The sequence below is a fragment of the Atractosteus spatula genome, chromosome 26 (assembly GCF_055471065.1).
Source record: "Atractosteus spatula isolate fAtrSpa1 chromosome 26, fAtrSpa1.hap1, whole genome shotgun sequence".
Taxonomy (NCBI): Eukaryota; Metazoa; Chordata; class Actinopteri; order Semionotiformes; family Lepisosteidae; genus Atractosteus; species Atractosteus spatula.
The window spans coordinates 6,430,280-6,455,012 of NC_142731.1; the positions used below are offsets into that span (position 1 = coordinate 6,430,280).

Sequence of the window (24,733 nt, forward strand, 5' to 3'; positions counted from 1 at the left end):
AACCATTCCAGACCAGGATTACAGAGGGATATTAGATTTGCTATGCAACAAGCTCAGAAACCTTCTTTAACCTCTTCTTAGCCCAGGTAGACTACAAGAGCCCAACTTACAGTACATTAAGATAAGCCTAGCAAAATAGCCAGTATTAACTTCACAAACATGCCCTCAGCTATGGAGCCAGGTGTATTACCAGGATCCATTCCAGTTTCTACACCGTTGTGCGCAGTTGTTAAGCGATGGCTCACCTGTGTTATCTGCCATCCATTGTCTCATCTACAGTGAGGATACCAACTCTTTGCCTATCCACGCTATTTCCCGTACCGCGTTTTTTCAGCATCTCTCTCCCATCCACCCGTAAAACACGCCAAATTTTTGCCTTGTTGACTGAAAGATATATCTCCCACACTGGAAAAACAAAATCTTAACACTTTTGCTGTTCTCCTCATCCTTCCACTACTGGAGTATGATCATGGTTGTTGGTCTGAAAGTCAAAGGTTTTGTTTTGGAATGATCCTACTAATCCCCAACCTTCTCATTTTGAGAGTACACTTTATATTTTGATGTTTTAGGGAAACCTCTTCCAGAAAAAAACTCAATTTTCAAAAAAACTGATTGATAGATTGCAAGGTAGAACTATAATCTAGCAAGTCCATTGCAGGGGACACACAAGAACAAGTCAGAGTCTCTAGTTAACCTATCCAGCATGTTTCTGGGATGTAAGAGGATATTGGAACACCCACAGAGAAGCCAGGTAATCACTGGGAGAACATGTAAACATGTAAACACTACTCCGATGTCACTGCAGTCCAGAGCCAATTCTAGCACTGTGAGGTCTGTGAGGTGTGGTGCTACCCCATTTTCCTTTCATCTTTATCTTACTGCTGCGTATCCTATTAAATTCCACATGATGCTGTGTTGCTGATTCTGTCTAGATTGTTTACCTTCATGCATTCTTAATAAAGCAGCCAAAAGTAGTTTTTGAAAAGGCTTCTCAAAGCCGATCATGATGAAAAGAATCGAGTGGAACCAGCACAATGAGATTTGATATAAGTGGGCAATGAAAAACAAACCAGTAAAAAAAAAAGCAGAGAAGCCACAGGCATTTCTCCTTTAAGCTTTGTAATGGCTCTCAAATGGAAATATGTTTGACAGCTAGTTCATTTCTCTAAAATACTCATTTTAGATAGATTTCCCACAATGAAAAAAAGGAGAAACAAATGTATGAATGGGCATACTTTTATTGTGTGGTTTGTTTGATGGAAAATCAAATATTGATGTATTCAGCAGAAGCCTTATTGAAAATGCATCCCGCAAAGCTTGGTGAGTTCGTTATTTGCTAGAACCTGAGTAAAAGATTATGAATTTTGTTTTCCATTTGTTGCTGGTGAAATAGTCCAATTTGTGAAAAAAGCCACAGGTGGGGGTAATGTTATACATTTCTGGAAACATTTTTGGAAGTGCAATTATATTGTGCTTAAGTTCAATATACAGTAATACAGTGTATACTGTACAGCATACGATGATATACTGTACTGCCAGTGCCAAACTCAGCTTTATTGTCTGTTTTAACATTATTGATGTAAGTTAGGCCTGATGGGGGTCTTATTAACTATTATTTTGAAACTGAAAAACCGGAAACCTAAAACACTGAGAAATAGAGACCAACCACATGATCCACAGCAGAGGTAGCAGGGACTTACCCTGACTGCCTCTGCAATTATGTTATTTTTAAAAACAGGATAATGGAGCTGGGTTGAGGTCTGCTGTGGCTCTGCTCAACTAATTACAGATCTGCCTGAAACCAAGCTTATACAATCAAATACATGCATGCATTTCGAGAGACAGAAGCAGCCTCTATGATTAGCTCTACAAATGTCTTAAACTTTCACATGTTGAAGGGAAGCTCTCATTGATCCCAGAAGCTAAGCTTATATGACTTTCTTATCTTTTTTATACTGACTAAACACATTTTTTCATAGTCAACTGTTTTTTAGTGAAAACTAACAGCTCTATTCTGAGTAATGCATTGTTTTAAATCCCAGATAACAGTTATCCTATTATGCTTAGCTGTAACTGAGATTCATATTACTGTACATGTTCTTTTTAAGAGTGACATCTTGTTAAAATCTGAAAAAGTCTATTAGACTTGTTTCTTGTTTTTTGTTTGTGAATTTTCCTTCTGAAATTCCTATGGATGGAAAAGGCACGGCAGTGTACAATCCTCTTTAGCATTAGAAGAGGGTAAATACTCCCGTTCCATTGTCCGTTCCACTGGACAGGGGTCAGAGTAGTGTAGCAGGTATACTGTAGGTATGGTTCTCTGAAAGAGTTAAGGCACAGTCACATTATTAGCACTGAAGCCTAGAGAAAAAAAAACCCAAAACATCAGGAGATTTCGGATTACAAGCTAAATGTTCCCGTACAAACGGAAAGCAAAACAAAGAAAAGAACAATGATTTACAATTGCAGTCACAGTAATCCCAGATTTCATGATAGGTTTTATTTATGTGCACCCCAGGCATGTTGCCCTGGCGTCATCCCCACACCCCACACCCCACTCGCTTTCCCTTCATCCTCTCTTCTTTCCACATCTGTTTGTTTTCCTTCATCTGTCTTCTCTTGTCACCTTCTCTCCCTCTCCTCCCTCCTCCTCATCGGTTATGGTGCTCATGGTTGACAATGAAAGCCCAAATTCTCCGTTTCTGCAGTTCTCAACTAGAGGAGTTACAGTACAAACAGAAGCATGGGAAGAAATACAGGCTCTTCCCGAGTGAGCAGACACCTGGCAAATTAAATTTAATGCTGGTGAGTGTGTAGTAGGTGGTACAGTGGCGCACTGGCTGGCATTACTGCCTCGCAGCGCTGGGGCCTTGGGTTCAGTTCTGCACCTGGGGTGCTGTCTGCCTGGACTTTGTATGTTTTCCCCAGTTTTACACGGGTTTCGTCCTGGTGCACTTCTCACAGTCCAAAAACATACTGGTAGGTTAACTGTCTTCTGGGAAAACTAGTGCGCGTGCGTGCATGGTTGTGTCTGTGTGCGCCTTGCGATGGACTGGTGTGTCGTTCAGGGTGTGTCCCGCTTTGCATGTGTTGCTTGCTGGGATAGAGTCCAGCTCCCCCTTGACCCGTGGATGGATGGAGTTACAGCAGTCACTAAAGTGCCCCTGTGTGAGCACTCTGTGCTTTCAGCATGGTCTCTTTGTTGCCAAGACTTTTACCAGGGATTAGTGACTTTCTGATAATGGATGGATAGGTGTGCAAAGTAAAAAGTAATATGTGCTGCTAAAAAAATCAATCTGTAGATACAGAGGAAGAAACCTGTGACATTAGGGCCTAATGAATTTGTGATGAACCGTGATTGTGATTATTATTACAACTTAGGGAAGCAATGAAATGAAGCAATGACAAAAACTAGAGGGAAGTATGAGAAGTGTGTTTGATTTAAAGAAAGTAACCTTAATGCTATGTAATGCATCAGTTAGTGCCACACAATGTTCTGGTCAGCACCTTATAAGAAGGTCATTGCTGCCCTTAAAAGAGTTCAAAGGAGAGAAACCAGAATACTTCCAAGTTTAAGAGGACTGTCACACAGTTTAGGTTAAAGCAGGAGTCTCAAACTCTTCTCCTGGAGGGCCTAGAATCCTCTGTGTGTGGGATTTCTTCATGTTTTTAGGCTTTGATATTATAAGATGAATATCCTGAAGGGTATAGACAATGTCAGCAGCATATTTTATGCAAGACAAGAACAAAAAGATTACAAGTGGAGGATGCAAGGACGTGTATTAACGACTGAGAAGACCAAGCAATGTCTTTTAGCGGTCACCACAGTATAATTAATGTCTGGATCAAGCTGCATAATGTCAGAAGAACTGATTCAGCCTGAACTTGTTGAAATCGTTGCAGTCTTAACATTTGGAGTGAATGCAAACTGTCTGTCTTGGGGGCCCTTTTCCAGGATGCTGAGCCAAAAATGGATCACCGAGATCACCTTGCAGTAGATTTTGTATACGTTACATATTTGTATTAAAATGATCTTACTGTATTATTCTGAAATGCATTCCTGAAGTACCCTGAAGGCCTCTTGTGTTTTTTAAGTGTGTGGTGCATGTTGTTAATGTCGTACATGGCAAAGTGTCTTATCTAGACCATTCGTTTTTAATGGAAGTACAGTACACGTATGAGCTTCCTAAGGAAGTGTGGTATAGAAGACAATGAGCCTCATCCTGGTGTATTCCTTAGGGAACACATTGTGGATAGAAATTGGTGCAACTATGTGTAGTTCCCCACATCACTTCCTGTTCAGCTTGGGGGCTTTTCTTGCCTTGCAGGGATTTGTTTTTCCAATCCAGTCCACCATCCAGCTCCTTATGTGATTTATTATTCCCTGTTTGGTAGCCATACTGAGGTTTTACCCCAAATTTTTCTTCAGATAATTAGACACGATCAAAGAGAGTTTTAGGTGTCAGAAACAGAGTGAGCCATGTCCTTGTCAGGCTCTTGCTACACTGCAGATGTTTCACTGTTTTTGCTACAGATGTGTTCACCACAATCCAAACCAGAGAAACCCCAAATTTCCCACATGGAACACTCCCCAGAACACATCACAGAGTATATATTTCATTTCTGTCGCTTTCATTTTTTCCAGTTATATTCAACACAGTGTACATCAAACTATGAAAACTGCAGTTGTTGTTCTGAATGTAATCCTTTCTTTATTGAACCAGATGAGTCAGATGAAAACAAATTCCCATTCACAACAATGCCCTGGGGTGTGCTAATTTATGCAGCAGGGCATTTAGTGAAGCAGTCTGAGAAAAGAGCAGTACCCTCTTTGAGATTTAAAACCATGACCTTATGGTTTGGAAATGAAGAGCCATAACCACTACTCCACACTGCTGATGGAGCCCCAGGTCTTTCCTCACAGGGAGTCACAGTTTATATCAGCTCAATGCAGCTCTAAGTGAAAAACTAATATATCTCAAAGCTGTGTTACCAACTCTGTGTGTTGTCAACAATAGGGATATATTGTAACAGCAGGTGGTGCTCTTCCCTGTGGACCAATTTCTAAACCTGTGCCCCATTATGGTGGCAGGGAACACAGTGCTGTTGGTAGTGTTTTTAATTGTGTTTAACTGAGGCCTTAACAACTTAAGGATCCCATGGCATTTTTCCATGAGAGTAAGGGCGTTATCCTCAATGTCCTGGCTAAATCCCGCACTGGGCTTGCACAATCCAGCTGTCCTAAATCTCCCAAATGCAGACGGCGAAGCAATTTCTCACTTTTCCTCCCTATCTTCAGTGTTCTGGGGCTGTTAGCAAAAAACAGCAGCCACATACTGCCTAGGTGCTGCACTTCAGTGGTGGATAAAGAGTGTCCCCTCCTATCTGAGAAGTAGTTTTAGAATTCTTTGGTATAAAAGACAACTACACTGGTAGGTCATTTCCATATCCAGACTGTGAGCTCACAGTCTTACCAGGGAGAGATGCATCACTTCTGCAATCAGTAGTGACTCTCCTGCAAGGCCTGCTCTGTGTAAAGGTGCAGATGGCCTAATACTGCATGTTTTGGAGGAAGGCTGGTATTGGGCTTATCCTTCCACTCTCAGTACAGCTCAATGGACCAAAGCACATCCTGGTTTCCGTGGTGCCCAGTGCACTTGAGAGCACAAGACTCCCACGCTGAACTGGATGCTGGTCCATTGCCAGGATTACCCCCAGCATTGCTGGTCTCCATGTACATAGCTGGGTGGACTGGAGCAACAGGGTAGAGTATCTCACTCAAGGTATACCAGCAGAGTATCCGCAGCAGGGACTTGAACCCCAAACCCACCAGTTGTGAAACCAGAGACTCTTAACAGGCCCTGTACTTCACTGTTATATATGTGATCTGCGGATAGCCCCTGTTTGCCTTTATGGTTCAGGTACCTGCTCTAAGAATACCTAGGCAGAGGAGCACAGGTCTAGAACAGGAGGGACAAAGTGAGCAATAACATCTGCACATGTTTTACGAATATACCAAAAGGAGAAACAAATATAAGAATTTTGACAGTGCAGATGATTCCTCAGCCAATGCAACCTCCTGTTTTCCCATCTCTGTATTTTCCAGTTTATGTTCTTCGGAGCATTAAAAAAAAAACCCTTCTTCCATTCCCTGACAGAAATCCCTGTTTCTTTCCATCTCACACAGGGACCCTCTCTGGTAGCTGGAAACCGTGGATCAACCCCCCCCTCCTCTCCTCACAACCCCCATCACAGCATAACCACATACTGTATCTCAATAACAATTAGTGCAATATTTCACTGGGCTGTTTGTGCTGTCTGGCACGGGTTGTGTTGACAGCTCAAGGGCTCTGAAATGCCGGGGGTGTGCACGAGATCTGGCAACTGTAACTGTTCCCCTTTCAAAGTTTTTGCGAGTGTTTTTATTTCCAAATTTCTCGTTGAACTGGTGTCATGACGACGGCTTTGATAAAACAAGCACAGCAAATTACCATCATCAGCACTTTCAATCGGGGATGCATTAGCCTGAAGCTCGGACTCCCTTGGATGAACATACCTTTACTTTGTAAAAGAAAAACACTTGTTATCCCACTTGCTGGCGGGGAGGGGGGGGTACAGGGGTACAGAAAGCAAAGTTGTTTTCCACTTTTAGTATGGAAAAGATTTCTGGAGCTCTCTGATGGCTCAGTCAGTAAAGATAAATCGAGCCCAAGAGTTCAAACACTGCAGGATCAAGCCTAAGGTGTGGCATTAGTTTCCCGTAACAGGACCCCATTGAAGGGAGGTTTTGAGTCACAAAGGTACCCCATCCTGTTGCTTGAGAGTGACCCCTTTGTTTTTGCAAGATGCTTGTGAGCTCACAGCCTTGCCAGTGAGAGATGCATCACTTCTCCAATCAGAAGAGACTCTCCTGCAAGGCCTCCTGTATGTAGGGGTGCAGATGGCCTAACACTGCGTGTTTTGGAGGACAGCTGGTGTATTGGCCTTATTCCTCCTGTCTCAATACAAGATGCACAGCAAGGATCTGAGCTGATTAACTGTTGGCTTTTCCAAGGTATTCCAAGACAGGGTAGAAATATGAAAAGTAATCAATGATTCAAAATATTAACAAGTTAAATTATTTTAATTGTATGTGTATTGTATTTTTTTTTCTCCATAACTGCATTTCAATCCATGAAAAAAGAGATGTGTTGTATCATGGGCTGCAGAGTGTGGCTGTGAGCAGCCCCCAAACACATTTTTTAAATAGCTCTTTTTTAATATGATTTCTTTTGGAGACTTTCAACGGGGGCAACTGCGATATCTGGATCTTTCTCTGGCCACTACTGAGAGGCTGTAGTCTGGGCAGAGCTGCTGGCCTCCCCTCTGCACCTCAGGGTGTCCCCCAGAACTGAAATGAGCATCTTATTGTCAAGGCTGTATTGTTTCCCTCTGTTAACGACTCTACTCAGAAAGCTCTGAAGCCTGACTCTTTGGTCTATCAGTTTAATGCTGCATTTCTCCCCTGTTTTACCCCCCAGATCCCAAAGGCTCCAAAAGGCCTTTTGCCTTGTGCTGCTGTTTTGGTCAATATGCATTAAACATACAGTATCCTACTAATTTGCATTCATACTTTATTCCAGCTGAACATTTTTTTCAAGGTGAATACAGGTCCCTCTGAATGTGTTTTGTTGAGGAATCAATCATAATAATTCTCTAGCTAAAAATGACACTCTTGATAAGTGTGCAATGTGACACGGTGTTTAATGCATTTTACAGGCAAAGAGAAACTACAGTTCATAATGAATTAATGAAAATGGCATGTTCTGACATCTGTCTTGTTCACTCGGACGTGCTTTGCAGATTCGTTCGTAAATGCAATTTTATGCTGCCGTAAACCCCATTGAGGAATAAATTGCTTTTTTGTTTAGTGTTAATTTATCTCATTCTATATTCTTGATCCCACGAGATTATAGGGTGGCTTCTCCTGCTGTAAGAAACGTGCACTGGTGTAAAGAGGAAGTGAATCCTACGGGATGTGAATCCGAACACAGGTCATGGATGTCGTGGTGCATCAGAACCTGACCAGCTCACTCCAGGTGCATCATTCTTTGACTGGTCTGGATTGCGATGTGTTTCTGTTGGATAACTGCCAACGCACGCATATCGAAGAGCAGGAGAAGAATCACACACAAGAAGAACATTTTCACACCACCTGACTCGTTTGGCAGCTAAGAGCTCGTAGATCTCACAGCCTCATCTGGCTGCTTGATAGGTATATACTGTATGCATGATGACTATGCGGTGCAGTTTCATGAGCTTACCTCTGACTCAGGAGAGTGTGCTCTTTAAAACAATATTTCAAGAATTGGAAGGGGAAAAACGAAGGCCTCGTATTGCACAGAGGTGATCTCTCCAGTTGGATGACAGTGCCTTTTCGCACATGTACTGTAAGAAGGGGTAAGACGCTGTTTAGTCGGTCTCTCTTTTTTTTCTTGCTTTTCATACCCCGTTAAAAAAAATCTGGAACAAAGGCAGGTAAGGCTTTTTTTAGCTCAAAAGTTAATGCGCCTTGAAAGTCGTAAGGGCGTTAGATGTGGATTATATTTCTAAAAAAATGTGCCCTTAAGGAAAATGAAGTGGGAGCAGAGGTTCCGTAGAGGAAAGGGAAACCTTGAGAGCAAGCTAACTACATGGAGACAATGCGAGGGCACCTGGGAGCGAATTCTTGGAATAAAAAAAATGAAATGGCAGACATTCAAAATGCTTTAAGATTTTTTCTGTTTTAAATCTTTTTTTAAGCAATGATTATACTGGAGAAGTCAGACAATTTTGTTTTTCTTTTCTTGTACTTATTACAGCCTTCCAAGAAAAAAGGGTAATAGTAATAATACAAAAGTACCAATTGGCTTGGTTCATGCTCCTTTCGTGTTTTAATTTTCACAGAATACGCCTTTTTTTTTCCAGAAAATGGGACGTGTGTGGTTCTCTTGCATGAGACTGGGAGACTCGCAGGGTGATGAGAAGTCCTCAAAAAAGAGCTGCAGCTCGTTTGACAGCTTCGGACTTGGGTAGCTTATGCTAACCCCTACAGTTAAGTCCAGCTAATGTTTGGGAACTTAATACACTGGCCTTAGGCTGTTAACTAAAAGGCTCTGTCAGGGATCTAAGTTGGTATATTTTGATAGTGCATCTGGACCTAAATTTCCATCTGAAACGAAATAAAATCCACTGCAGGTGCAAGAACATGCAGTAAGTGAATGCAGAAAGAAAGAGGAGAGAGTGTGGTATTTACAGGGACGAAGATGGAATAGGCGGCAGTTGTTCTGCCTGCGGTGACTTGTTTATTCTCCCCAGATACAGTCCTGAACCTCAGTGCTCTGGTACCTAACCGGCTTATTAAAGCTGGTGATACTATCTGATCTCGGCAAGGCTATAAAACAGATCCTGTCTAATAAGCCAGTCATGAAAAACGGCGGGGCTGTCGTAGGGTTGCCAAGCCCTGAATGTAAATTTCTACAGGAGAGAACAGAAATACAGCCCCTTGTGCAATTGATGAGTGAGTCTGTTCTTGCCTTGGCAGGCAGTTATAAATATCTCCTCCTCTGGCCAAGTGTGCCTCTACCTCTACTTGACTGCATTGATTCTGTTTTGTTGTGCTGTGTTCAAGCACATGTTTAGCAATACAAACTGCTGTTGTTTAATTGTGCATTAATCTGCCCCACCTCCTACACCTTCAAAGTCTCTAACTCACTGCAATACATCTTGTGCAGCAACTTTACACCGTACTGTGAGGTGGCCAGATAGTTCATTGATCATCTGTGATAGAAGGAGTTTTTAAAGTTGCTCCAAAACTGAATTCCATAAACTATTAAATTTAAGCATAAAATGCTAAACATTACTGAAACCTACTGCCTTACACGCTGGAGCCTTTCAACCGCTGAACCACTCAAACCCAAATTTATACTGTATGACTGTTAAAGAGCTGTTCTTATGTTTTGGCCTTGCACTCTATACTTTTAAGGAATGCTTTCTTTTGAAGATTTTGTATTGCTCTTTAGACAAACTAAATAAAGCTGGTTATTTCTAAAGTTTTTCAGGATTGCTGCTCATTATGCCATCAGCAGTGGACAGACATGTCTTTCTGTGTTTGATATCTTTCTAGAAACTTTTATTTCAATCGGCATGCTTCTTCATGTCACCAGGTACAGGGGAAGTGCTCAGAAGTCAGGGGGTCCGCCAGGGGGTTTCGGGATTAGCTCTCTGCCGGTTGTGCCATTGGGACTTTGCTTTTACACGCTGTGCAGAGACACCAGTGGGAGGGGGTTTAAATTTTGGGGGCGTGACTGTGATGGGGAAGGTGGGTTTGAAGGCCCTTTGGCCCACCTTGCTCGTTCATCTGGTAGTTAGAAGGTAATTGATCCAGGAATCTCATGCAGCTGGGATCTCATCCAGCTGACCAGTGATAGCACTTGTTGCACCCCAGCCTCTCTCCCCCTGGAGTCCACTGCCCTCCTCCCGAGAAGATTATCATGTGACCCAATACCTAAGGAATGCAGAATATGAGTGAGTGGGGGGCAGTAAAATAGAAAATGAACAAGAGGAAGGTAAACATGTGATGTTGTGGAAAGTAAACATGAGAATTCAACATGGATGTTGATGGCAGTGTACAAGCATCGTAACTTACCGCACAGTGTGCTGTACTACGTAAGTGCAAGGTAATGTGTTTGTAATCTGACCAGTCTGGTCCAGATACAGTATGTGGTGCTTGTAAGGCCAGTGTGCATTTGAACAGTTTCGCAATGGCTTCTGCTGGTTGCCAGTCAACCTCAATGCTTATATGGGTGTTATCTGACATTAGTTCAGTGATATTCTTCCAGCTGTCTTGCCCAGAGAATCAGTATTGGGTATAAGCCTGGTGGTCCTGATGAACTTTTAAGTGGGAAACTCATGCTTCAGGAGTCTGCATTAGTAGACTGGGAGGTGGAGCTCTTTCCTCTCAATCAGAAAATCCAAATCAATGCCCAAGAGCAGGAGGTAATGCTTAATAGGATTGGAAATGATATCTTTTGTATGACATGTTAAAACAAGGTCCCAACCAATGTTCCTAAAACAAAAACCAGTACAGGCTAATGAAAATCTGGCCTGCCCTAAGTCCCTCTAATTTAATTTAGGTTTAATACAGTTTCTTTTTCTTAACTTCATTTGAGCCATTCCAGTGCTCTGGCTGTGGTCCTGTGTGTGTTGTGACAAATTGGCTCTTGTGTGCTCCCCAGAGGAGTGTGCTCCATGCCATGTGATTGCTTCTTCAGCTGGGGGCATTTATTGCGAAGCACTCTGTGATCCCGGGCTGTGATAAAAAACTCTCCATAAAGTGCAACTGCATTTGTTGGTAAATCCCCAATCTTCAGTTAGGACCCAAACCTCCCTATTGTGTTCGCTGGATTTATGTGTGTGCAGAGCTGAGATATGAGGCTGTGTTTTACTGCTATCGAGGTGGTAGCTCAGAAGCTGCTGTTAGGCAGATTTATGACAATATTATTGTGAATGTAAAAACCAAGAAATACAGCCATTTTCTCCATGGGGCAAAAGTACATCTATAACTGCAACTCACTCATGCATTAAAATAATTTGAAACTGCTTGTTAACATTATTTTTTAGTCCCCTTTTTCTTCTTTTAGTTTTCTTCAAACAGACCTGATCAGCATATATATAATATGCTTGTTTCATCTGAATGTAGCTCTAGGTATGTGTCTTTCATGGCTCTCTGATTTTTTCTTTTCATCAATTTTGTTCAATTTACAGAAAAAATTGTCTGTTTGCTCTCTGGAAGTGTGTTGTGGTGCAACAGTATTTTTCTTACCCATATTTGAGAATCCTTTTCAAAAGCTGTTGAACCTAGATGTGCTGCTTTGTATTTTTTGTAAAAGGCAAAACAGAATCGGTTATAAAGTCGAACAGAACAGATTCAACAAGGAATGAAATAGCGAGTCGAGCACCATAAAAACATAAGAAAGGTTGCAAGTGAGAGGTGGTTCTTTTGTCCAGCTTGCTCGTTGGCTTGGTTGTACTTAGTTGATCTAAGAATTCCATCAGTGTTTCTCTTAAAGGATCCTGGAGTTGGTTTCTACCACATCGCCAAGAATGTCTGTCTCCCACGGCCACCTACAGAAAAATAAGTGCTTTTATATTGACGCTCGTCTTGAAGTAGTGATTGATTTGACCTGGCCAATGCCTTTTGGGATTTTGAATACATTGAAGCAAACCTTTGCATCATCTTCTCACTTCGGGCACAAATAACTTAGTTTCTTTAATCTGTCTGAGTATGACAGATGGTATTGACTTGCTCTTAGCTTAAGATTCACACCCACAGCCGCCCTCCAGCATTGAAAGGCTGGTGAGGTCCTGCCCAGTTTTCATTCTTCTGGCAGGCACGCTGTAACAGGGACTCTCACTGGGTGGATGGGGACTGACTGCTCCGCTTTGTCCTGCAGGTTTTGGGTATGCTATGGTTACGGAGCAGGAGGAGCTGTTGGAGCCAAGGAGGATGAGGAGAGACCTCCGCTTCTTCACTCATCCAGACAGGACCAGAGCCAGCCGGGAACACCTTGGTGGCGGCCTAGCCATTGACACGCTGCCCGACAACATGACACGCGTAGTGGTGAGAAGAGGACTGTGTGCTTGAGCAGAGGAGATGGGTGTATGTGTGTGTTTCCGTCACGGGCATTTTTCTGCAGAGAACGGCTGACTCTACAGATCCATAAGGTCTAGACCAGGATGGTCCAACTCCTAGTCATGTAGGGCCTGTGTCTCTGCAGGATTTCCATGTAAGTGGTACAGCTCTGGTCTTGGAGATCTGGTATTTTGGAAGATTTCCTAAGTCTCTCTAATGCAACCGCGCCTATAAAGCTGGGAGAAGTTGGTGAATTAGTCGAGCTAAGCCAATAACGAGGTGATTTAGGCCACTATGAGTTGAGTTGGAATGAAAACCTGTCGGCAAACTAGACATCCCAGATCTACAGTAGTCTGCGCTGTGGATGTGACAGTCTGGCCGTGTAGAGGGGTTTCTTCCTGTTACCCAGAGCTGCTTGGATGATGAGTGAGAGTTATCTGTCTGAGAGTGGGACATTTCTTTGCGTGGGAAGCAGAGAAAACAAGTGTCTGTACATTGGCAGCTGCTTATTAGGAAGCTGGGGAGTTTCTGTTTGCTGTCGTCTTTCTCTCTATCCTATTCTTTTCAGTTTTTTGCATTGCTTTCATCTGGTGCAACACCCGTTCATGAAAGCACGGTAAAAGCACAGCAGAAGTAAATGAACAGGCTGTAAGAGAGTTAGGATTGTGCATCTCAGCAGAGTGGGGTGAAAAAAAACTAATTAAACTACAGTGTAGAAAACAACTTGATTATTACAGTGTAAATGTAATTACAAACTTTAATTATAAACAAGCGTAAATCTTGAGTGTTAGACTCACTGTGGCTTGACAGACAAAAAGTCCTAGTCTGCCAGCAGGAACAGCATTGCTCCCCCTGGTTCTCAACACACTGTAGATTCACCTTGCTGTGCTCCCAGCATGCATGTGCCAATTAAATGCACATTACTCACTGCTAATTGCCAGCAGTATACTTACTGCCTTAATTAAATGCTTAAATTATGGACATTTCATGTATCCTGGCCAGCGCAGTCAACATAGAGGGATAAGAATGCTACCAGGTGAAAGTGCAAGCTTCCTGAAATGTGTGCCAATACTAGACTTGCGAGCTTAATACTGTTCTCATATTAAACAGTGTCAGTGTAGACCAAAAGTCTCAAACACAGCAACTCAGTTGCCGGAGGGTCTAGTGTCTTCTAGTTTTTGTTACAACCATGTTATCATGTACATACGGGGCCTAATTTTTTAATTAAATGCATAATTGGAATAGTTCTAACCAGACTCCAAGGTGTTTTCTACAGTAGGTAATTATACTTTTAAAGAATTAAGTGTCATGTGTTATCAGCTATAAAAGACTGCAATAAAATTCCAATCTATAAAACAAAAAGCCAACACTCTTAAAAAATCATTATTTTATTATATGATTTATTATGAGCTGGACATACAGCAAAATTTATGTGTTATGGTAGTTCTTTTTTCTATGTGTCTTATTCTAGCACAATAAAAAAAAACAAGGAGGCAGATTGCCTGAACATTTGGCATGTATTGTGAACATCAGTACCTCTGTTTACAATCCTTAAGTTTTAAGTGTGAAATGATTGTGTAAAACTAAAATTTCTCCCAGCTAATCTGTGACTTAGCCACTGATGGTCAAAACTGTGCTAGAAGTGGCTTGTCTTTATTACAGTTCTCAGTTCATTAAGTCAGTGCAAGTGTTTAACAGCAGTCTGTTTTCAATGCATTCAATTACACTAAGGTAATGGGGCAGTGCAGATATTACTTGTTTTTTTAAAGGTGACCCCTTTAAGACACTGTACCATCTGTGCATGGCAGAATGGAAGCCAATTTTGGACATAAAGTACATGTGATGAAAAACATTGCTGTAAATATAAAGATCTGGTTATTCTTGCACAGGGTTTTTTTTTACATAAAAGGAAATTGCCCTATTTGGTCTAGCTCAGTGCTCTACAACTCTGATAAGTTCCCATTCAAGACCGTTAGTAAATACAAGTGGAGTGGTGCTAACCGGATAAAACCCAGCAATACACAAGTTGTAAGATTCATCTGCACTCTTTGTAGAAACTGTTATTTATCATCTGATAGTAGGTAAAAAAAATCCTTTTTACAAGATATATTTAGTGGTCCATTTGTCTATCTTAAATAGCAACTTATGTGCTAGTTTCATTTTTATCCTCATTGGAAAAATCTGTGCTCTAATTTCATTTGAAACAGTGTTTTGAATACTCATAGTGGTTACATGGATTTAATAAAAACTGCAATAAATAAAAAAAATCACTCCTGTGGGACACTGTTTTCATGCACTGATGGTGAACTGCGTGTGACTGCAGAAATCCATTGCAAATGAGTACTTTGGCCATGTGTCCAGTGTTGAAATACTCTGATTAATGAAGAAATGGGGTATGGAAATGTTTCCACACGTCACCTCGCAGTGTGAGACTGGCAGGTCTGGTGTCTAAGCTGGGGCCCAGCAGGGCTCTGATCTAATCCCTCCCGCTGATATCAATTACTGGGGAGAGGAAAACAAAACCAGGCCCATGGATGGGAGTCAAACTGGAGCTTTGATAGCCGACACTACCCTCAGCCCTCTGACTCACCCTGCCTGGCTGGCTGCCTCCATTGATTACCACAGTGAAGCACTTGTGCACACCGTCACAGACATTCACATGATCGCTTATGTGCATGAACCAGTATGAAATTACACACAGCCAACTCTCTTACATGTACACTGCAGCGCATATGAACAACACAAGCATGCAGTGCTCCTTCACACACACGTAAATTCACAAAGCATGTGCAAAATACAAGTGCAGGGGCAAACTAATGACATAAGCATCCATTTACGCAAACAAACATATATTGACAGTTGTACGTTAATTCTACAAAGAAGGCACTTCTTCCTACTTTATTGGACAGCAGGAGGAAGCTCTTTAAAAACACATTCTGATGGCATTCATCCCTTCGTTCGGAATATGCTGCACTGGAAACAAAGAACAATTGTGAAGCACCTGACAAATTACACATTTTAATAATTTGATTCTCAAATTGCAACTAAACGGCTCTGTACTTTTGCAAAACCATGTTGTCTCTAGTTATTCAAGCGTGTAAAATTTTTGGTAAGAGTTACATATATTTTCTTCAGTGAACCCCTAAGACAACTCAGGCAGTGGCCAACTTTTAAACGCAGAAACAGACAACAAGAGCTGCTATTGCAGCACAAAAGTCATTTATTACTTCTTCCATTTTTCAGAGGTACCTGCTAACGCTAAATCATAGCACTCGTGAAGACAGACAGTTGTGCCAAGAAACACAATGAAGGGAAATAAACAAAGAAACACAGTGAAAATGGTAACTCAGACATAACGATTTGTTTGTTCTATATCTGGCCTCTGATTTCTGTGAGGTCACGTGGTCTCATCAGCACCGGATCAAATATTCTCCCTCGCAGTACGTCTCGAGACGAGCCGTCTTGTAGGATGAAATTGTTCTTGACAGGTGTCAGTGGTAATGGCCTGAGAGGTAGCATTCATTTAGCCATGAGCTGTGTCATCCGGTCATCAGCATGATGGTCATGCACCTTCATTATCCAGGCAGAGAAAAACTCCACATGCACAGGTTTCAGGAAAGGACGGAGTGGTGAGAGGAACACTAATGAGAGATGCGTATGAGCTTCACAACTGAAGTTGACAGAAGGTAACATTGTCCCAAATTACAACACAGTTTGTCAGATCTGGCCCCACCTGTAGTTCTCTTGAGAAGTAGATGTGCAGTAGTTACAAGGCCATGACATGAAAAATACAAACAGGCATGCTGGTGTTGTATTCGACAGTGGTGGAGATATGGAAAGAAAAACCATTCCTTTATATTCCTCCCACATCTCTTTAGTTTGGTCAGAATGAAACCAGCTTCATACACATGCATTATCTACTATTTTCTGTACAACAAAACAGTATCTCTCATAATACAAAGTAAAGATATCCGTATACATCATATGGTTATATACAGGTGATTGTAACACATGCGGACAGGACTTATTTATCCATTCTGGCTCCTCATCTTCTTTATCTTATCAGTGTTTCTTTAATAAGGCTTGCTGTACACCTGCTATTGTTATAAGTCACCATATCCTCTATAGCAGCTTCCTGTTGAGCTGTGCAGATTATCACTTGGTCACCAGTTCTGTAGGTGAATAGAATTTTGTCAGCTAAGAATGCAGGCATTGAATGACACTAAAACTGCACTTGCAAATACACTGTGACAGAATACAGAGATTAGATCTATGATTATTTATCCATTCTCATTCCCAAAAGTGAATTTGAATGATTGCTGTCGTGGTGGGCTTGCTCAAAATAAGCTGTAACCTCTGCTGAACGTCTGTCATTGTCGTTAGTCTGTAGTTTGTCACCCGGTCGACTATTGCTGACTGCAGCACGTTTGATAGATTACAAGTGCACGTTCCCCTTTGGTGCTGAATCCTACCAGCACTCTTACAGACACCCATTTCTTTCGTGATCTCCCTCCCTGATGTGCTTCATTTCTCTGCAGCAGCTGGGAATCCGCCTTTTGGCCTCTTTTATTTATAATTAAGATCTAATGGGTGATTAAACCCATCATTTTCAATTTGCATCATGTGAGCTATAGAATCATGGAATTGATTGCATTTTCCTGCTGCAAACAAAAAACCTCGATTGTTATTAACAGACTCCCCCTTACATTCTGTGTCAAATGTTAAGACTTTGACAAAGAGTGTTTTGCAAAAACTTTTTTTTAAGATTTGCGAGACTTGAATGAAAAGAACCATAAATGACTTAAATAAAAACTACAGAAAACCAATGCCATTTTTGCTGCGTAGGAGTGGATATTGATGTCTTTGACCACAGTTTCATTAACATTGATTTAGCATTTTAGAAAAAACTGTAAAAAATATCCAAGGAACTGTAAATAATCCCTTTGACAAACAGTTGTCTGTGTTTGCTCTAAATGTTGGGGCCTCTTGTTTAGTGTCTTTGTTTTTGAGTAATGGAATCCGTGTAACCCTGTTATAAAGCATTGGCACTTGGGACTATTATTTCTGAAAATTATGAGTGGAGATTTCTGAGCAGCTGTTCCCGGTTTGGTTGTGAAAAATATTAAATGGGAAGCCTTATTTTTACCGAGCCATTTACAGCGAAGCCCATAACTTTCAGTAAGAGATAATCGCTCCGATGATCTTTATTGCTCTGGAGTCCTCAACTTTAAGTAAGCCATCCACTCTGCCTCTCTTCCTCCAAAGCATCTTGGCTCCCTCAGCTCCAGCTACTGTGTCATATTCCTAAACAGAGTCAGCGAAACTCTGAAATGTGCTCTCAGTGTAAAACCGCAGTGTTGTCCTCTCGTTCCCTCGGCCACGGTGTGCCCACCCTGTTCCCTGTAGACACACTCATTCTCTCCTTCCTTCCCTTCAGCGATTGGTAAGCCATCTCAGCCTACTGCTTTCCCAGCATTGCATTTACTGTACAGTGATTCAGGGGGGAGTGGGGGGTGTATTGTACGTTCTTAAATTAAAACCTGCTGTGGGTCTTAAATTGAATTAACTGAACAAACATGTCTTGTTTCATACCAGGTGGTTATAAAATTCATTCTGTCTCAATAGAAGTGCGTCTGTTCGGGCATATCCTGTATTGCGTACATGGGTAATTTTAATTTTCTTGTCCTAATACATTACAGATTGAAAACAGATTTGCGTTGGTCCTGTCATTTCAGCCTGTTGTTTTTTTGTTTAATCCAGTGTACTGTATGTGTAGGCAGGGGATCTGGGAAGTAATTGCTTTCCTCCTAAGTGCCTTGCATTGATATCCATGCTCTAACCTTCTTTCGATCAATGTGTAGCATCTTTCCTTGCAGTATGAGGTTAACAGTGCAGCATTGTCCCCAGCCAGTCCAGTAACATGTTAGATGAGCACATTGCATAATATAAACCACACATATCTTCCCTGCACCCCAGTGTCTGCTGGTTTTCATTCCAGTTGAGCTCTCAGGCTCTTAATTGAACCCATAATTGAATTAACATTATTATTCATTTATCTGGCATACAGTATGCTCTTCTCCAAGGCAACTTACAAATGCCTATTTGTTTATATACAGATATTGGTAATGGCTTTTACAGCTGGGTCTCACTGGGGCCCTGGGAGGTCAGCTGATACGAAACCAAAGGACACAGGTGCTATGAAAACTGGGGGAAGGAGGCCCTGTCTCAGATTAAGGGAACAGCTCCAGCTTTGAAAGAGGTGCTCTCAAGCGATAATCTGGATATCCCTTGGCCAGGCAAAGAATGCGTGTCATATAAAGAGAAACCAGAGCAGTTACAGTCTTCGAACTACCATAAACTGCTCCACTTAACAGAGCTACCTCCCTCATACCATTCTTCACTGTCACCTTGAACTGAACAAGATATTAATAATGCATTTTATTTCTCTACACTTCCCTGTGCTGGTGGCTCAGTGTGCCATCAGAGGAGGAACAGGCCTAAAATAACTGAAAGCTTTACGTTTTAGCTTTCCGTGGTTGTGTGCGTTTCTGCCTCTGACGTATTTGTTGTCGACGGTGTCTCTAAATGACGTGCTAACAGCCTCTCTGTATCTTTCCGTGTGATAGGAGGACTCCCAGGGGTATTACTCATGGCGCAGCTTCGGCCCCGGAGACCCCCACACGGCCGAGCTCTGGGTTGACATGACCTTGCCGGAGCACAGCCAAGTGCGAGTCCATGGCATCCTGTCCAACACGCACCGCCAGGCAGCGGTGAGCACGCGGGCCTGCGCGAGTGACGCCGTGGCGGAGCACCGACACGCCGCGCGCAAACCGCCAGCGGACAGAGCACCAGCATCAGTACAGCCGAGAACAGTTCTCAGTGCAACACCTGCGCACGGGTGTGCACACCTGCGTATACCACAGCACTTGCACCCGAGACACCAAACAGGCAAAGCACATGGGACACACAGCACCTCTGTGGTGGTTGCAGGAGTTTCAGTCTTTGGCAGCGTGCTCGGCAAGCGAAATGCATGAAGAGGGAACGTGTCACACCCACTAGACACCACCTGTTCGTATACCCACACAGCGATGTAACGCTTTTTTTTCTGTCTCCTTTCCTCTCTCTCCCTCTTCTGCTTTCCAGCGTGTGGCCTTGTCCTTTGATTTCCCCTTCTATGGACACTATCTGAGGCAGATTACCATAGCAACTGGAGGTGAGCTGTTGCACAGGGATGTGACGAAATGTACCGCACAGTAATGGTGGCTGTGGTTTGACATTTCAGAGTAGAAAAGGTTAATGCCCAACAAGAAAAACTCAGAATTCCTCTCAGTACGTTTTTAGGAGTAAGATAATATGAGCTGTGCTTGAAATGTATTTATCTAAATTTTTTTGTTTAGTTTTTCTTTTTTCTCGTTTAAAGTAAACAGGATATATTAGTTTCTCTTAGTCTGGTAAGTTGTTTTTTATGGGTTCAGCCTAGTGTGAGCTAAAAAACTTGGTGTATATTTCAAGAAGTCCTGTTTCTGCGCTTCTTGCTGATTGAAATTATAGAACTATTAATCATCCATGCCTCTTCTCTGTGGCGTGCGTGCCTGAGTCAGCCACGATTTCAAATGCTTAGCTCTTTTACTTTTGTTTTCTTTTTTCGTGACTAATTGTATTCAGGATTATTTGCATTTAACTGTGGAGTAATGGAACCCAGAGCAATTTTTTGGCTGTGTTGGATTTTGATTTTTGATATTGTGTTTTTAAACCACCAAAATACCAGAGCCCAGCCTCCTATTATCAGCTAATTAAACTTAATATTCAATCATGATCACCAGACACAGTGTGCTGTGAAACCACTGCTTGGCTTTGGTGTTGAACCCATGTGTGCACGTGTTGTTCATTTCATCAGGGCTGGATAAACAGCAGAGCAGATGAGGCTGGAAAGCTTTCTTACAGAACAAACACTCTGTTCTCAATCCTTCGAGCTCGTTCAAAACTACCTGGCTGTCAGTGCACTGACCAGGACCCCTATACCCACAGAAAAGAATTTAATTTTTGAGCATGATTTCAGTCCAGCATGCAAGCACTGCACTGAAGTGTTGTAAGTGGTGTCAGTATTTTTGTAAGCCTACTGTGTAAAGGAATGTGTATTACATTTGAAACACCTCAATTTGAATATGTGCAGTGTGCAAATAACCTGATAGAGTGTCCACACTCTTAGTGCTTATCTAACAGAATTGTACCTAATGATCATTTCAAATACGAACTGATGGAAACATGTTCCGTCCCTTTTCCAGTTTTTTTTTCCTGATGTGCTTTACATCTAATTTTATTCAAATTTTCCATGTCTGAGTCACAATAAGAAACAATATTGTGTATAGTTTTACATTTAACACACTTTAAATGTTTCTTAAACCCTAGGAACTATTACAGTGAAGGCATTCCTCCACTCGATTCACTAATTTACAGCAATAATCTTTCTTAGTGGACAATCTAATGTGGTTGATTCAGAAACAATGGCGAATACATAAAGAATGTATTGACTTTGTGCTATGTAATCCCTTAACATGCACATGGAAGTACTTGCTCCTAAGCCTATCAATAGCAATAAACCATTGTGCATCCCGGTGGGATTTGTGTGGTTAAATTCCTTCACCTTTCTTGAGGGATCTTTTAACACAGGAGTGTTTGTACACCAGTATCCTTCACAGGGAAATCAGAAATGGAAGCCAAGTCTGTGCTGAAGGCCTCTCGGGAGGGTAAAGCAGGTCTCTCCCACTCCAGTGCCTGAGCCCAACAGCCAGCAGGTTTTGCAGGTTTTCTTGAATCGGCTTCAGCCCTGCACAGGAGGGTTCTGTTGGTCTGATCAGGCCTCAGCTGAGCTCATTTAACCTTTGTTACAACTAAAAGAAGAGATCTATAAACAAGATGTTGACATAACCTACCGGATTGTTGTTCTTGAGGACAGGCCCTGGGGAGCCCTGCCACAGAATAGAGCAGTGATTCTGGAATGGCAGGCCTCTGACCTTTAACCTCTTTCTCCCCTTTAGGGTTCATCTTCACTGGGGAGATCACGCACCGCATGCTGACAGCAACACAGTACATCGCGCCTCTCATGGCCAACTTCGACCCCAGCTACTCCAGAAATTCCACAGTCCAGTACTGTGACAATGGTGAGGGTCCCATTGAAGGTCTCAGGTAGTTTCCTAGTGTTTGAGCGTTATATGTTTTATATGTGTGAATTGTGCCATTAGCCCTGATGTGGATTTTGATTCACATTAAGACTAACAGCTTCTGTCTAATGAGTATTAACTAGGACACGAATACCAGAGGATGCAAAACGATCTGAAATCAGAACGGATCCAATATCTGTTCTTCACAGAAGGGATGATATTCTTCAGACACCAGATTTGTGAAGCCAGCCTCAGGTGGCAGACTTGGAGGCGCTGTAGCCGGATGATTCCCAAGTCTTTTTCAAGGGTTATGCCAACAGCGTCCTTCACATACGTGTTGTGACAATAAAAAAATATTTTTGAGGCATTTGACTAAGCCTGCAGGTACCTGGCTGCTGTGTCGTGAATCAGGCGAGTGTGTTTATTTATTTGCCTTGCTGAAGTCTGGGCCATGGCCTGCTCTCATGTGCTCTCTCTCAGGAAAGGTGTTTGTGGTCCAGTGGGATAAAGTACGTCTCCAGGGCAGAGAGACGGAGGGAGCCTTCACCTTCCAGGCGGCACTGCACAGCACAGGGGTCATCACCTTCAGCTACAAAGACGTGAGTCACTCGGGCATACTGGGAAAACACCCTGACCAACAGGAACCTCGTACTTGGCTCAAGGTGTCCACAATAATGTATTGATTATAATTGAGTACTGACTAGTACTCGTGCATTGCTTGGATGGAGCAGGCCGACAGCCCCCCCGCCCCCCCGGGCGCACTGCTTCCTAGATGAAGATACAGCTCAGGTTATCCCCTTGAGCAACAGAAAGGTTAGTTAGAAACGTGCAAGGCAATGCAATGCAGTTCTGTATGAGCACACACCCCACGCATACTCACTGTGAAGGCTGACATGCTGTCTTTCACACAGGCTAGCAAACCGGTCCTCTATCTCTTGAATGCACCCCCACAGCATTTACTGCTCCCCAGCTGCGTCTGCCTTGTTTCCTGGTTCCATTATCTCAGCCTGACTACTGATGTGTGACTGACAGCCGCCATCTGTCTCATTGATTTCTCTCTCATTACCTCCCTCCCTTTCTCCCCCTCTGAAACTAATTTTCTTGCGCCATCCCTCCTCCTCCGTCTTCCTCATCATCATCAGTTTCTTTCACTGTGGGTGACAGTGTAGCGTTTTACGGATGACCAGTCATACAAAAGTACAAAACAATCCAAAAAAACAACACTGCAGTGGTGTCTTTTAACATCTAGCGCAGCTTAAAACTGCTCACGGTAGCGCACAGAACACAACACAGTCATGTTTTTTTACTGACATTCACAATCCGTTCTAATCATTTTTTTCCAAAGATATAACACACACACATTTTTATGTTACACATTTATGTGTGTGCTGCTCTTAACCTTTTTGAAAAAAATAGTCATAAATACTTGTATATTTTGGTACATCATTATTTGTAGCTGCAGTGAGGGCTACGTACTGTAAGGCTGCATTCAAATAATGAATGGTACTGCTGATGTTCAAGTGGGTAGAAATATGTGGTTTTTCATTGCAGCCCAGTTCATATTGTATTTAAACAATAAAACTACACATAGAATTACACGACTTTATTTTAACAATAATTATAAATATGCCTCTTCTTGCAACAGCCCTTTATTCCGCCTCTTGTCCTCCTCCTCCAGGTGCCGATGGCTGTGGCAGAGATCAGCTCAGCTCAGCATCCTGTGAAGGCTGGCCTCTCTGATGCTTTTATGGCCATTCACAGCTCCCCCCACACACCAGGTAAACCACCAGGGGGTGCTCTTTCTCACTTGTACTGGTTGGACAGAGGTTGAAAAGGCTCCTGATAAGGGTGTGAAGAGACAGAACACTCTAAATCAAACACTAGCTAGATACCGTCTGCAAAACATTCATACTGCTGTTGCAACATAAATTAAATGTTCAGTATTTAATTCAGAGGTGGGATTCCCCTTATGTATTTTTAATAATTACAAAGACTTGTCTGTCATCTTTTAAAGTACACATGGATGCCATTTAACTATGTCTCCAGGTCTTGCATTGAGCCTGTGTTCCAGTGTATTATTTGAGCACATCTAGAGTGATACAATGTGTTCCCCCCAGAGGCACGCCGCAGGACCATATATGAATATCACCGCGTGGAAGTGGACCCATCAAAAATCACCAACAGCTCTGCCTTTGTGTTCACCCCCCTGCCCAGTAAGTACACATTAGCTCTCAGTTATCTCTGGAAATCACCACTCAGATCAGCAGTGTCTTGACTCTTCAGCCAGTCAGACCTGTCACAGCAAGTTACAGGCCAATTACAACTTGCAGGAGTAGATATTTTGTCCTCAAGATGGAGGATTGTCCGTCAGTTCAAACCACGATTCCATCACATCTCCTCCTAAAAAATGTTTTTTCCTTATTGGATAGGAAAAATAGTAATACGTAGGCATTGCAATTAGATTAATGTATTAATGTAATTAGGTAATGTATCCATTCATTTGACATGTCTTATGTGCTTCTGTCCCCAGCTTGCCTCCAGCATGAGACCTGTGAGTCTTGCCTCTCGTCCAACTCCACCTCTGGCTGCAGCTGGTGCAACATCATCCAGAGGTGAGAGCATAGAAGGGCAGTCATTGACAGGCCAGATGAACTGTGTGATTGTGGGCATTTCTGCCATTGATGGCTTTTTTAAAAGCTGTCTTGGGTGTTTTTGCTTGTTTCGTTCTATAATATTTGTTTATGTAAATAACTGTAAATGTGTGTGTGGGAGAGCTGGAGAAAGTACTTGCTTCAGTGTCAGCTGCATATGTATAAATTGTTTGTTACTGTAAGAGCATGTTCGTTTGTTTATACGCTTGTGACCTTATCTGGGCACATGTGTGTGTACGCACAATGTGGGTGAATTATTATTATTTGGC

At 42.3% G+C, this 24,733-nt stretch overlaps 1 protein-coding gene across 1 annotated transcript in view; it reads left to right on the forward strand.

Moving 5' to 3' along the window:
• plxdc1 (plexin domain containing 1) overlaps positions 1–24,733 on the forward strand; it is a 48,058-nt gene that overhangs the window by 14,182 nt on the left and 9,143 nt on the right. Inside the window, exons 2-9 of the mRNA XM_088906198.1 lie at positions 12,474–12,640; positions 19,279–19,422; positions 19,796–19,865; positions 21,691–21,813; positions 22,294–22,412; positions 23,492–23,591; positions 23,931–24,026; positions 24,344–24,425. Coding sequence (XP_088762324.1) covers positions 12,474–12,640; positions 19,279–19,422; positions 19,796–19,865; positions 21,691–21,813; positions 22,294–22,412; positions 23,492–23,591; positions 23,931–24,026; positions 24,344–24,425 — 901 coding nt within the window. The remainder of the gene's footprint in view (positions 1–12,473; positions 12,641–19,278; positions 19,423–19,795; positions 19,866–21,690; positions 21,814–22,293; positions 22,413–23,491; positions 23,592–23,930; positions 24,027–24,343; positions 24,426–24,733) is intronic.